The following is a 15550-nucleotide window of genomic DNA, read 5'->3' on the forward strand; positions in this document are numbered from 1 at the left end:
CAACAACAGGAATCAGAAAACGTCGGCTTGCATGCTAAATTTAAATTTTTATTTCAAATAGTCCATTAAAATTTGGAATTATAAATTGTTTTTTAATCGAGGTTTTAATGATTTATTTAAAATAAAAATTAAGTTATTACAATTCCGATTAATTTTTCAGACTGAGTATTTTTTTAAACCTGTTGAGTTTCATAGCTTGGATGATTTCTTCCATTGTAACGTCACATCCAACAACTCCCATAAGTTTTAATCCATCTCCATCTTCGACATACACTGGCTGTGATACAGTAGCTACCATTCCCATTTCCTGCGAGTTATCAAATGTATTGTGTTGATACCTAAACTAAGAGCTTTTTTTTTGTAATAGCTCTTTAAACGTTGTTTTCAAACAAATAGAAATTAGATTTAAATCTACCTTTATTATGTTACTACTGACTTATATAACCTGATACTATGCTTTGCTTTAAGTATTTTGAGCTGTTTTATGAAAAGCAAAATTAATTTTAAACGTTGGTTACAACAATTTTAAGAAGTATTTAATAGTTAAATCACCAACAATTCTAAGACTTCTAAATTTAAGTTTACGGATATTGAAAGTTCCACCTTAGCTAATTATTGCTAATATCTATACTTCAAACCTTTTTCATTTTATAAGTATGTTTAAATAGATTATAAAGTTGTTCATAAATTATAGCAAAAAAACTTAAATTACAAACATAGATAATTTTATTTAAATGATTTATACAGCCTAAACAATCAAAAAATAAAAAAAAGTACTTTACATCCTTTAGTTTAGAGCTTAGATGTGTTGTAAAATGTATTTTTACTAAATTAGATAACAGTATATTTCGTTTATATAACGACTAGCTATTTAAATCTTACTTATGCACTACTTTTTTTGTTGAAAAAACCTTTGGTGTATGTACTGTGCATTAAAAAATTGTAAAGATTTTGTAATCATAGGAACTTTTAAGTACTGACTACTGTATTTATAGCACTGAATTATATTAGTTTAAGTTAATAGTTTTTTTTTTAGATTTTGAATTAACTTTTTTACTAAACATTAACAAATATCGTAGTGGTTGATAAACATCTAATAAATCGTGGTTTGAAAAACTTCTAAACAAAAGACTAAACATTTTTAAGTATTTATTACTTTTAAAATTAAGAATTAAATCCATAAAAACTCAAATTATACCTAAAAAATTATAAATATAAATCAGGACTTTCATCTCAAGATCTTATTTCCGTTACTCCCATTTGTAAATTAAAAGTAGTTGCTTCATATTTATTAGATATTGAGTTTTAGTAGTTAATAACTCATCTAGTTTTTCATAACATTACTAATTATTAACCCTGGTAACCCGAACCGCCCTTAAAAGGACGATATCGTCAAATTCTAGAAATTCTAATCTAAACTATATAAATAATTTTGACTATAAACAAAACACCTATAAAACCTAATTTTAGTACTAAAATTTAAGTTATTTGTTAATATATTTTAAAAAAAAATGTTTTAAAAACAATGAAACAGTAACATCTAAGTAATTATTGCAAATTATTTGAAGTAAAAAGAAGTCGTGATTCTACTTTTGTTGGATGTAGTTTAGGAAATCACTAATACACAGAATGTTAGGTAAAAATAACTCAAACATTTTATTTTTGAGGTATTTACAACTTTTTATTTTTTCAATTTTGCTTCTTAGATATTGTAAATATTTTAATAGTCACTACATTTTGGTAATTTCAGTCATTTAAAGTCTTAACCTAAACTCTTGTTTTTGTATATTTTGCTATTTGATTATGTGTCAAATAATATAATTTTTTGTTTCTTTACTTAGAATTTTAAAAACACATAGACAAATTGTTATTTTATGTTAAAACTTAATTCTATAAAAACGAAAGTTCCTAGTTCTAATATTTAACAATTCAATATTTACATCTTGTAGTATATATCATAAAAAAATAATTTGTTATTACTATTTTACTACCATTAACTTATTAAAGGCTGCTTTATGCTTTTCAGTGCAAAACTAAATTTACAAAATGTACATTCTATTTAAAGTACGTTAAAAATAATTATTATCAATTGAATTATAGCTAAATTATTCAAGTTAATTTTAGTGCATATTTCATGTTTAAAATAATGTAAATCTAGCGATAGAAATATTTTAGGTTAGGAAAGTTGCACTATAAAAAAGTTAAAAGTGTTTTTGTTAATTTTCACATTAATAACAAGTAAATGAAGTACTAAAAATACTAAAGAGTATTTACTTTGTTATCGAATGAAGTTTGGTAGTATGCTTTTGTCCAAACAAATCTTTCAGTGAAATCTTTAGACTTTGATAAGGGACGGTTAAACACTTGTGTAAATTGCTTAAAAAACATAGTTTATCAGATAGGCAATAGTAAATTATTATTTAAAACAAATTTAACTTTTAGTTTTTAATAAGCAAAAATTTGTATACAAAAAAAGGAGCATAGGCTTTTATTACTACCTTGTTACAAAAAAAGAAATAAAAAAGAAGTTGAAACAAATATACTAACAATATCTTTGTTTTACAAAAGAGCTTTCTAAAAGGTTTTAATTTTTTTTATTTTCAATAAATAGGTTAAACAAACTCAAGTTTTTTTTAAACTAGCTTAAAGTTTTACAAATGTTTGTTGTCTAAAAAATTAACTTACACAGTTTAAATAAAAGAGTTTATAAACATAAAAGGACTAAATGAAATATTAAACTAACCATAACATTGTTTTGTACATTGTTTTTGCTTTCTATCTGTTTATAATATCCATTATACTCACAAGCTAATTCTCTTAAAAGCTTATCGTCAGTTTTTTGCCTTCCAATAAGATAAGTAAAAACTCTGACCTAAAGAATTTTCATGCATTGTACTTTTTATTTGTTTACCCAAAATTATAATAAAAACTGATAAAGTAAATATCAAAATAAAATACTACACAAATCTTTACTAAGTCCAATATTATCATGATTTCTCTAAAGTTAATTTTTTTTTTTTGATCATACAAATTAGGTCATCAGACTTTAAGCTCTTTGTAGACTGAGACCTAGCTTTCAGTCGACTGAGAGTTTGTGATCTGATTATTGAAATGGTATGATCAAAACAAAAGATGTTGAAATTTTTGAATTTTTCTCAAAGAAACTGGAAATTTTAGCTTTGGCCCTGATGACTTTCACCGTTGATTTTATCTCTCTTGCTCAAATTCTTCTTTATTTTTAATGCTCAAATTTTTCTTAAACATAAATTCGAAAAATAAATGGTAGTTAATTTAATGGAAAAGTAACAAATATTACGTTTTATTAATTAGAAATACATACAATTTTTTAAAATTACAAGTTTTAATTTTTCCTTCGAGATAAAACCTTGTATAAACAAGTATAATTTTAACAAAATAAAAATATTTTAATATTTTCTATAAGTCTATCAAAAAAAAATTGTTTTAAAGTCAAATAATTTTCCATCGTACTATAGAGAAAATACTGCGGTTTACATAATAAAAGTTTTTTTTTTAATTTAATTTTTTGAAACAACATTATTTGATTATCTACTTAGGCTAGAAAGTTACATTTTATAAGGATATATTACTATGTTCTAAGTATTATTTAAGATACAACGTATTGTAAACGATTAACAAGTTAATACGACCTCATCGTTTAAACTAAAATTAAATAAACTAAAATTAGAATTTTATGTTTGTTTGAAAATTTTTAGTATTAAAAAAAAAAAAGTTTTATTTTATTAACTAATCACAGGTATGAATAAAATAAATCTTGTTATACTAAAGTATACCAGCTTTCAAGTGTTAGTTCAAAATTTGATTACAACAAACCTCAAGCTTATATTTATCGAAAAGTTTTTTGACATGAGGTTTAAGATCTGTTGAAAGTCCATCAGTTATAATTGTTATTGCCGAATTACAACTTGTGTTTGTGTTATTAGAAGAGAACTATGGAATAAATTTTATACTTGTTTTTGTTTTTACACTTTACAAATAAAATCAAAAAATAGTTAAAGTTATAAAAACTTTTTTATAACTTAAACTATTTAAGTTATAAAAAAGTTTTACATATTTTAACCGAACCTTATGTATTAGTATTTTTAGTGTTTATAATCTTTATAAATCTTTTTAATCTTTATAAATTTATAATCCTTAGTAAAATAAACTTACGTTGCTTAGTAAACCATACGCTTCGTCTAAAGCTTTTTGAAAGTCAGATATATTTCTAGTGTCGATACCATCCAACTTTTCTAACACCATCTAAAAGTTAAAAACTACTAACAAGTAAAACTTTATGGACTTTTTTATAAAAGTTTACTATAAAAGAATACTAAATTATTAATAAAAATTGAAAATAGTTTTTAAAAACTTGTTGTTTTGTTTCAAACCTGTTTATACGGTTCTATTGCACGCACCAACTTTCCTTTAAAATTATCCACAACATTTACAGGCTCCGTACTAAACTAAAATAGTTATAAAACCTATAGTATAAAATAGAGAAAACTAATAAAGGTATATAAACACCTACTTTGTTTTTAACTTTTACTTGTTATTATAACTTCACTACATTTGTTTTAGCATAAGTAGTCTATTTACGAAACTATAGCATTTTAATTTTCATACACTTTGTTTTTTGTACTCAATGTTTCTTTTAACTATTATATAAAAAATAAGCCTAACAATTAAGTAAATTATCTTTAATAGTCACTAAAATATAAATCCTTACATTTTTAAATGCACAATTGATTATAAGTTAGTTAATTTAAAAAAATGGATAGATTAATTAAACACTCAGGAAATTTTTAGCCAGTTTCCAAATCAAGCAGTATTTATCAAAAAGCTAATAATTTTTCTATAAAAAAAGTTATACATAACTATAATATAAAAACTTTTTTACAACAATAAAGTTAAGAGTTTGAACAACCTTTTGAAATTAAATAAACGAAATAACTTTATAATAAAAAAGTTTAATATTTTTGTTTAGAAATAAAGCTTAAAACTCAAATATTTTTATAGTTTCTAAATGATAGTAATAATACTTTACATTAACTTTTTCACAAATTTTTTATTTAAACTAAATTGTTTACTAAAAGAATATTAAAAATCAAATCAAATGCTTAAACATCTATTCGCCAAGTTTAATATTATATTATTTTATCTATATAAAAACTTGTTGTTTTATAACTAGTGTTTTAGTAAGAAATAAAAGTTTTAAACTGTATAAAGTTACTGTTTACTTAAGTTTATAATATAAAAATAGAGGTTCATTACTTTTTAACCTAAATATATTTATCATTGTGGAAAAATAGTCTATAATTAAACTACTGCTTGAACAACTAAATTTCAAAAATAGACTCTTCACCAAAATATTTTTTGCTTTTGTATTTTCAATAATTATTCAGTTCTTGTAATTAATAAAAATTAAAGGCTTAAAAGGTTACTTAAAATCTACTATACGACATAAACCAAGTGTTTTTTTTCACGGAAAAATACCTTCAGAAGCTGTGGATAGTTTAGCTATAACCGCCAAAAGTTTAGGCTGTAAGACTCGATGGCTAGGCTGTTGTAAAAAGTGAGTCAGCCTTTTTCAAAAAATCTTGAAGAGTTTACGATTACTTTAACCTAAACAAAAATTACTTGATTTTAAGAAAATTTACTTTCAAATACCTAGATCTTAGTAAACTTAAATTTCGTCTGATTGTCAACCAAGTGTCAAAGTTAGTCAAAAATATTAAAAGCATTATCTAAGGATAATAATTTTCTAAATGCTTAGACTTGTTTTCAATAAGAATTTAAAGATAAAAGACTGTCAGAACAGTAAACGAAGTTTCCTGAAGAAAAGTGTTACTGTATAAAGCTATAAGAAGAAAACGAAAAATATTTATATATCTACCTTCACAGTCTATTAAAAGGTCCGGGAGCTTTTTATCAGTATAGGGTCAGATCTACTTCTTTTAAGGCCGCCACAGTTTTTAAAAGATTTACTTAAAAATAAAAAATTCTTAATCAAGTTATCATTAAATAATAACTACTGTTTTTTCACAGTTCAACTTTGAGAACAATTGCAAGTACTTACAAAAAGCTTAAAATTTTTACACATGTTGTTTTGACATTACAAAATTGTTTGATTTCTAGTCTGGTCGAAAATCCTTTTCTTCAAGTTTAAAATACTTCATTAGTATAATTGTAACAAGATGACCAAAACTGCGAAAGCACAAACAAAATGCATCGTTTATCATGTATTATTTACAAAACGGTTGTAAAAAATCAAACACATAAAAAAAACGATATTTAGTATGCCAAATAAAAAAAAAGATGTTGATTTAATAAACACATATACTTAGCACAATGCTCATTTAAAAAGATTTATTTATAAAGAAAACCATTAGCTAACTACTTTAAGTTAATAAGTAACTATCTGATATAATTAAAAGCAACTTTAATTTAAAAAAGCTATTCTGATGATGTTATGGAGTAAAATTTTAAATCGAAATTAAACAAAACAAATTACTGCGTTTAAGAAAAAATGTACATATTTTATGACATTTTTGTGTGTTTTACTGATTCAGTAATGGTGAAAGTTATTTAAGAAAAATTATGATAGTTTGTACATCTAAGTATTGTACACTTTTGGTATATAAATGTAACAGTTACAGTTCTCATCTCGGATTCAAGGAAATAAAACATTTCCTTTATTTCAAAGAACTTCGCTATATAAAATAGTTTCACTCTATTTAAGATTTTTATGTATAAATAAATTTTTATTCAAGTAGAATATTCTTAAGAATTTTATTATAACTGAATATTAATGGTAGAGTAAAATATTTATTCATAATGGAATTTTCTTGAAATAAATTATTTGTACATCTAAGCTAAGTATATCTGATAAAGCTGATAGCAATATGACGTAACTTTGCATGATTACTTTTGAATTCGCAAATGTTCATTTTGTAGTGGTAAGTGAATGATAACCGATTTTTTAACAAGTTTGAAAATCGTTTAGAAAACTAAATTGTTACATTTCACTAATTAGATTAAAGCTTTTATCTATTTTTACAGACAAACATTTTTTCGTTTAATTATTTAAGGTTTTTATTCAACGAAGTAAAATTTTAAACTTATTTTGTTATACTTTAGCAACTATTTATAAATAAATTAAGTGAAAAAAATTATAATGTTAAAAATCAACAGCAGCTTCATAAGAGAAAACCTTTTGAAGAACAAAATTTATAAACTTGTTTGGCTTAAAGTATAGTGTTAAGAATTTTGAAATATAATACAAGTGTTCATTTTTATTTAATTAGCTTTATTGATTTGAAATGTGTTGCAAATTTAGATCAAAAGCCTTTAATGACTTAATAGTAGTTTAATGGGGTGTAAAAACTTAATAAGTTTGCATAATTTTGTAGGTAATTGCATATTGCCCCAAGCAAATGCATTATAAACCAACACCTTTGTGAACAGTTTTAAATTTTATGTTAAAAAAGTGCATTATGTACACTGCACAACAAAAAAATTTTTTGTTTCTGTTTATAGTTTTAACTTTTATTATCAACTTTTTTAGATATGTTAAAAAGCTTCTTTTTTTCTTGATGCTTAATTTAAAAAAAAAATCTACTTAAACAATACCAAACTTGTAATTTATTTTAGATTTTTTTGAATAATGTTTCTTAATTATTTTAATCTAGTTTACTGAATTTATAACTTAAATGTTTGTAACTAACAAAGTGCTGTATCTAGAAAGTAATAAATCTTAAGTATAAATCTTAATGTAAAATGTTGTGTTAAAAAGAACTTAAGTTTTAAAAAGTATAAAAACAGATCATTTTCAAACCTAAACTACTGGTGTTAACAGAATTTGCGACTATGTGTTCAATTCAAAAGATCACTTTTAAAGTAAAAATAGAGTATACTATTTTGTTCTTAAGCAGTAATAGCATTTACAGCCACCAAATTAGGAATTTTGTGTGTCTAAAACTTTTAAACTTTTCTAATTGAATGCATAACTTATTAATAAAATATACGTAATACGTAAAATAAGGCTTGAAGCATATTTTTATATAAAGTGAAATCATGTTAAACTTTTTACACTAGAAGCATTATTAATAAAAAAATTAAAAAATTATTTTTTTCTTTGGCTTTATATTTAACACTTTAATAAAGAAATAAAGTTTTTACTAGTTTATTATATAAAAATTCATAATGTTACTTTGTTTTTAGTTTTATCACATCCAGTACATAATGCTTAACAAAATTAGGATATGGTGTAAAAGTTTAACATAGTGAATTATACTAATATACTCTTGTATTCTTATTTATCATACTTTGGTATTTTAAGGGAAATAAATTTAATATTTTCTAACTTTAGGGATCAGTTAAACTATTTAGTTCAACAAATTTGTATGTCTTATTTGATCAACACAATATAAAATACTTGACATACTAAAACGGCGCAGGTAGGAGTTTGTTAAAACTAGGAGTTAAAAAAACTTCTTCTTCTTTTCTCTTCTTTTATTCAGTTTTTCGTTGCAATCATTTATGCTATTTAGACAGGTTTACTGAGTTGTTAAACACAGGTTCGTTTTAGATTTTTTTGAAATTGTTCATATGTGTAAATATTTCAAAAAAAAATTTCAAGTAGATCTATATTAGCTCTTTTGATTGTGCTTTTCAAAACTATAGCAAAACTAAACACCATACTTTACTTAAATTTAGAACAGTTTTTTTTATAAGTCAAAAGATGAAATAAAAGTGTCACAAAAATAACAAACTTTTGTGTTTATAAAACAGTTTTTAATATTGACTTTCAAACCGATGATAAAAATTTGAATTCTCAATAGTAGACAAGCTTCTAAAAAAAGCTGTATATTAAACAAGTAAAGTGTTTGCTCAGACTTTTCCTTTTTACATCAAACGAAGCATGCAGTTTGAAGCACACGTTACAAGTATGACAGCTTTCTGATGCAAAATCGTATGAAATGAGTCACTAAAAGAAAACGATTTCAATAGCTTGTCAAGAAACAAAGCTCTTATAATAAAAGAAAGTATTTGATCCCTCAGCAAATTAACTTTCTTTAATAAGTATGCCCCCTCTTTTCATATTTTCATTTAAAGGCCGAAAAGAACGAAGCTTAATATTACACTTTAAAAAAAAAGTATAGTCTTTTTTTTTAAGTAATGTGTAAAAGATTTGTTTATATAAATATACTAAAATAAGTAAACAACACCAGACAAATACTGTTTTTGAAAATCGTACATTAAGTTTGTATGTACAAATAACTAATGTCTAGTTTAGTTTTTTGTTTGTCTTAATATAGATTAAGAAGCTTTTAAGCTTTTAAAAGAAATAAAAAATAGTTAATATTGACTAGTCTTTTGTGAATAACAGGAAGAAAATTGTGCAGCTTTGCTAACGAAAAAGCAGCTCAAGTATGTAGTAAAAACTTTCGAGAAAAAAAAAGTAATGAACAAGATTTAATTTTCAAAAACAAAGATAAGATATACATTATTAAGAGTTGTAAAGATTTTTTTCTATAGAAGAACAATTTTGACAAACTATATTGAACCTTATAATAGTTTCACATACAAAACTTGTAAAGTAGAAACCTTTTAAAGCTTAAAAATTTTTACAACAATGTCAGCATAGAAAATATCTCTGAACTAAAACTACTAAAGTCTTTAAATATTGATAAACTAGTATTTTGTATACTGTAATCTAAGTATTGTAACTATTTTTGAGTTTGTGTTTCCAGAAAAAGTATTCTAAGAATATCTAAAAAAATGAAAACAACTCAGCTATCACTTCTTGTTTGTTGTATGATGTTCTTAAACCGAGCCAACTCGAACTTTTTGATACCGAAATTTTCGAACATCAGAGATCAGGAGTGCTTGAAGACGTCGCACTACAACTACAATTACGACGAGCACGCCTGCCGGGACTTGGGAAAATGTTACCGCTACTTTTGCTACGACACGGCTCTCACCTGCTCCTCCTGCCTGCCCCCGCCCTGCATAAAAACCAGAAAAATTTTTCCTCGACCTCCAGTTGATCTGACGGTTGAGCGAGATGACATTAACGTTGTCACGATTAACACAGCCGGATACCAGTGCAATGGTTTTGTTGTGGAAACTAACTCAAATCAAACGAACACAGATCCGTATAAAAAAGAATTTTTTGTTCTCACAACTGCGACTTGTCTGGTCAACTTTGAAATGATGTGTAACCGCAACAAAAATGATTCAAAGTCGTGTTTTCAACTGCCACATTTGAAAATAAAGAAAGTTTACAAAGGATTTAGATCGTACACAACTACAATTAAGTTTAAAAGTTTGTTAGTTGTTTACTTTATCAAATTTTGACAGTGATAAATACTTTGTTATTAGGTACAATTTTTACTGTTATTAAATTACAGTTTCACCTGTGTTTCTAAAAATAAAAAAGTACAAGTTGTAAATCAATTCCATCCAATGAGCTAAAAAAATATTCTCATATGTATCAAGTTAGTAAGGTTTAATCTATTTATAACTTGAACTTAGTTTTACTTGCTTGTTACACATAGAAAAAAATAACATTAAAGGGTTTGTACTTCAGCTGATTAATTTTACGCAGGCAGCTGTTATATATTACTAGTACTGAGTAATTAGAATCGTGAAACGTAATGAGATTAGTAGGTGTCTATTACTTAAGTTTTCAAAGGCGTTTGTTTTGATTGAAATTTATAAAACCATAATAAACTTCAGACTTTCGATCATAGAATGAAGAAAAGTATTTTTATTTTTTTTGTTTTTGTTACTTTTTATGGTTCCGTAGACAATTTAACGACGTTTAGCTTGTTTTCATTGCTGTAAATTTATCTGAAGTAAAATTATATAATAAATATTTTAAATACTACTTTATATATTAAATTAATTCGGCTGTCATTCTTAAGCTTTGAACTTTCATTAAACATTTGTTAGTGTTTTTAAGCAATTAAAATTAAAAGTTAAACTGATAACCACTCCTTCGATTAAGAGAACCCAATTAAGTAATTAATTAGCGCTAATCACTATAAGCTATATATAAAGTGTTAAAAGACAAATTTTTCGTCAAAACTTGTTGTAAAAAAAATCAGATTTATCTCTAAGCATTTCAAATTTCAAATCAAAACAAGTTGAATAATTTTTTAAGCTAAAATACTTTTTATTAAAATTCAAGACCTAATAATACATTTTTTAAGACTTTGACAGTTTTATTTTTTTAATCCTAAGTAGCTCAGACATTTTTAGTATTATTGTAAATTATCATTTGAATGTTTTTTTTTAGTATACTAGTTTTAAAACTTTTTAAACAATATCTAGCTAAAAGTTTTAAAATATTTTAACTATTAATTTATTTTTTAATTTCCAATAAAACATCTAAACTTTGTTCCTTTACAATAAACTAAACGATTAGTTTAATTTTATAAATTTTAGTTTTATTTCAAACTTTAGTCTTCTTTTTAACTAAAATACCTTTTAAAGCATTTTAAGCCTAAAAATGTTTAAACGAGGTAACTTAAATACATAAAGTAACTCGTTAAGGAATGTATTATTTTACTTAAGTATATATATGTAATTGTTTAAACTGCTTCTAAAAATTTAGTGAAATCAATGTCTATTATATATAAAGTTGTATAAAGTGTTATAATAACACTATAATATAAATTAGTTAGAAGCTACTAATATTGTCAAAGCAATAAAATTTTTACAATTACCATACACTAAACAAAACTAAAACTGATTATGTATTTCAAAAAACAAGCTAGTTTAGAAAGTTGTTCAAAAATTACTAGGTCAAACGTGTACATGTTCTCACAATTTATAGACATATAACTAAATTAGAAATAAAATTAGTAACATTTTTTATTTATTTTTGATAAAACCTATATATAGTTTATTCCTAAACTAAAATAAAACCGAGTGCTTTAGTTGCAGAATAGAATTTTAGAGTCAAAATAAAAAACAAGTCTATAAATTCATCTACTTTTACAGGGATTGTTCTGAGGGTGCCCCTTAACAACAAAAATGTTCTGATACCTCGCCAGTTCATAGAATGTGGTGGATGTCAACATAATGTTGCTGTAATTAGACTTACAATACCTGAAGTAGCCCAAATGGGTATACTAAAAACAATAGAGTTAAAAAGCAAAACTGATGTTAAACTAGAAGAAAGCACATTGGGCACGGTACCAGTCGTACAGAAGAACGCAACACAGTTTTTGGAAGTGTTATTGTCGGGTATTTGGAAAAAAAAGATGTGTGTAACCTTTAAAGAAAGTATCAAAAATTTAGAGGGTCTACCTGTCATTTTTGAAGATAAAAGTACTCAAAGAAGTGTTCTGGTTGGTATTGTAAATAAAAACCTAAATTCAAAGCTTACTTTTTCATCGGTGAGGTTTGATGTAAAGTTCTACGATTATATAAACGCTTGGGTTAGTTTAGATTGGAAAACCGATAAAATTTCAAAAACATCCTCAAAAGTGCTTTCTAGATTCGATTGTTTTCCACCTTACCCGACAGCAAACTTTGACGAGTCTATATGTCTTTGCTCGATAGGCTGGACAAGTGAAAAGTTTGACTTTGTTTTTATTTATCTAAAAAAGCCTTTTTTTACTTGTTTTATAAAGTTTGTTTTAATATTTTAGGGTGTCTTGTGAATACTCCAGACATAAAAACTTGGATGCTTGTCACATAAATAAAACTTTAAATATGATTCATTGCTTTGGAAATAGTTCAAAACCTGAAGATAATAATAGACTAATTGATAATGTTGTTATTCCAGGTTTATCATTTGATTTCGTACAATTAAGTTTTAAGATGTGAAAAAAAATTCCTAGTTGTAAAAAATTTACAAAAAGTATTTTCAGATTAGTTAATTAAAAAAAAAGGTTCAAGTATACTAAAATCACCGAGAATTATTCCTCGTGTTTTTTATGAGGAAAAATAGTTTGAATAGAATAAGTACATAGAAAATAACTATGATTAATTTTAGTTTAATGATAAGTCTATAGTTTTATAATAACAAACATTTTTTTACTTATTGATTTTAACAAAGTTAACTTTAAATCTTGCAAAAGTTCTGTTGATTTATTTCCGTAAATGCTAAAATAAACAAAGTGGGTAGTGTTTTTTAATTTCATATACTTAAATTTTTGTCAACACTTTAAGATCCTTAAAAAAAACATCTATATTCTGATTTTTCAGAAAAAAATATTTATTTTTCTAGGAAACATTAAACATCTATCTTTGGAAAACATAAGTGTTTTAAATACAAGAGAGTTATCTGAAATAACAAGACACCTTGAGTTGGTTCAAGACTTATCTTTATCAAAAAACAATTTAAAAGTAAGTATTATTGATATACCGTTGAATTAATTTAGTAAAATTAACCTAAATGTTTTTTATCAAACCGCTTATTTAACTTATTTTGGTTTTTAAATAATTTTGTTAAGATTTTTTTCTTCGACATTAAGGCGCTTTTTTCAATTATAACCTTTACGTTTTTATTGATGAGTTTTTTCTAATTAATAAATTCTAAAGATTAAATTTATAAATAGCTTCAGCATACTAATTTTTTTATAACAAACTACACATCATTATCGATTGATTGTAAAATTATCTTAAGTTGAATCGAGCGATTGTGTCTGAGTTGTTTTCCTTTTTGACATATTCTATAAAACTTTAAAGCAATTTTTCAGACTGTTCTTATCAGTCAGTTTCTCATTTCAATACGATCAATCTGTCTTTTTCAGCTCTACGATTCATTTATTTAACAACAAAGCTTTATTTACAAACAGTTTGTCAAAAAGCAATAAAATGTTAGTTTTGCTCTTAATAAGTTTAAAGAAAACATTTAACATAAGCAATCGACGTATTGCATGAGTGATCATGCGTGTTATGTATACACAACGTGATTTGGCTTGAGTTCAACTTATTAACTTGTTTAGAAGTTCAGCTGCTTAGTGTTTACCTTGTGTCATAGGGTTTGAAATATACATTTGTCAAGTTTGCCTACTGCAATATGAGATCTCTTGTTGAAAACGCACTGCATAAGCTAATTGTTACATTTTGATTTATCGTAAAAACTTTTTGCACGATTTGTTTATAACAAAAACGCACTTAAGACCTTTTTTTATTAGATATATAAAACTTTGTTACTCAAATTTCAGATAGATTAAATAAACTAAAAAAACTTAAAGACTTGTTAAATCATAGTATCTTATACTTTTAACTTAATCATTTCTAACTTATATAATACTAAATTTATCGTACTCAAAATAATATTTCATTACTATTTTTGTTTTAGTACTTAGTAAGTTTTTTGTTCAACCAATTTCTAATTAAAAATGTTTAATACTAAAAAATAACTGCTTAAACTTCAATCTTTAAGTACAAATTAGTTATTTAAGTATTTTTCAATTAAACTTTTTCAAACTAATTTGATTAAAGTCTATTTTCCCTGATTTTGTTTTATTGATTGATTTTGTAAACATATTAGAATTTCTCTACTATTGAAATATTAAATTATCATTGTTGTTATTGTTTTAGTTAGATAAAGTCGATACTATAATTTAAAATTGAATTCTAGTAATTTTAAATAGTTTTAAGTAGCGAAGTATATTACTTGGTAAGTGTTTTAAAACATCTTTTTTAACAACTGGTATTATTTTTGTAATAGACTGTTTTTTTAGTAATCGTAATCGAGTATAATGTTTTTTAATTTAATTTTCAACTAAGTTTTTCTTTTAGGTACATTTTTGTTTTTTTTCTGTATTTTTTAACAAGTTTAAAAAGTTTACTTTTTTAAAAAGTAAACAATGATGTTATCATTGAAATAGTTTTGATTATTTAAAAAAAAATTGTATTAAAAATTGTTAAGTAGATTATTTATCTAAGAAAATATTTTACTTATCTTGAATAAATTTAGTTTGTAAAACTAACAAATAACTCAAAAGTTTTTAGTTTATGAATGTGTTTTTATTTTGTGAAAAAATATAGTCAAAATTCTACAGGTGTTCAAACAATAACTCTAATTAAACCTTGAAGTTTGCAGTGCCTAAAACACATATACCGAAAGTATAAACTATTAATTTTTGATACTGTTATCTAATATAAAATACACTAATATGTAGTAGTCGGTATATTTTTTGTTACAGGTAGTAACTCAGACGACTTTTAAGCACAACAAAAACCTTAAAATCTTGTCCCTTAAGCATAATGAATTGTACTACTTGCATGATAATTCTTTCTTCAAAACAAGAAAACTTATAAAACTTTATCTAACATATAACAACTTACAAGTAAGTTTGTTTACTTAAACTAAAGTATTGTAAAATGGATTTTTTTAATGCGTTGATTTGTTTATTTGAAATAGTTTAAATAAACAAAAAACATGATGTAAGTATGACTGGCTATAAAAAATAAGTTGCTTCTAAAGAATTATAAAAAAAATAATTTCTAGTTGATTACCTTAAACATTACTTTAGGTAATTGGAGAAAGAACTTTCCGAAA

At 24.3% G+C, this 15550-nt stretch overlaps 1 protein-coding gene across 2 annotated transcripts in view; it reads right to left on the reverse strand.

Moving 5' to 3' along the window:
• LOC145835834 (voltage-dependent calcium channel subunit alpha-2/delta-3-like) overlaps positions 1-15550 on the reverse strand; it is a 47948-nt gene that overhangs the window by 17849 nt on the left and 14549 nt on the right. The window contains exons 8-13 of one of the 2 annotated variants that reach the window (XM_082943567.1): positions 4410-4484; positions 4192-4281; positions 3853-3969; positions 2744-2872; positions 2275-2376; positions 180-307 (exon numbers count right to left, since the gene is read on the reverse strand). In XM_082943567.1, coding sequence (XP_082799693.1) covers positions 180-307; positions 2275-2376; positions 2744-2872; positions 3853-3969; positions 4192-4281; positions 4410-4484 — 641 coding nt within the window. The remainder of the gene's footprint in view (positions 1-179; positions 308-2274; positions 2377-2743; positions 2873-3852; positions 3970-4191; positions 4282-4409; positions 4485-15550) is intronic. The other variant, XM_082943568.1, reaches the window with a different exon arrangement.

Source organism: Thalia democratica, chromosome 5, assembly GCF_965202585.1.
Source record: "Thalia democratica chromosome 5, ktThaDemo2.hap1.1, whole genome shotgun sequence".
Lineage (NCBI taxonomy): Eukaryota > Metazoa > Chordata > Thaliacea > Salpida > Salpidae > Thalia > Thalia democratica.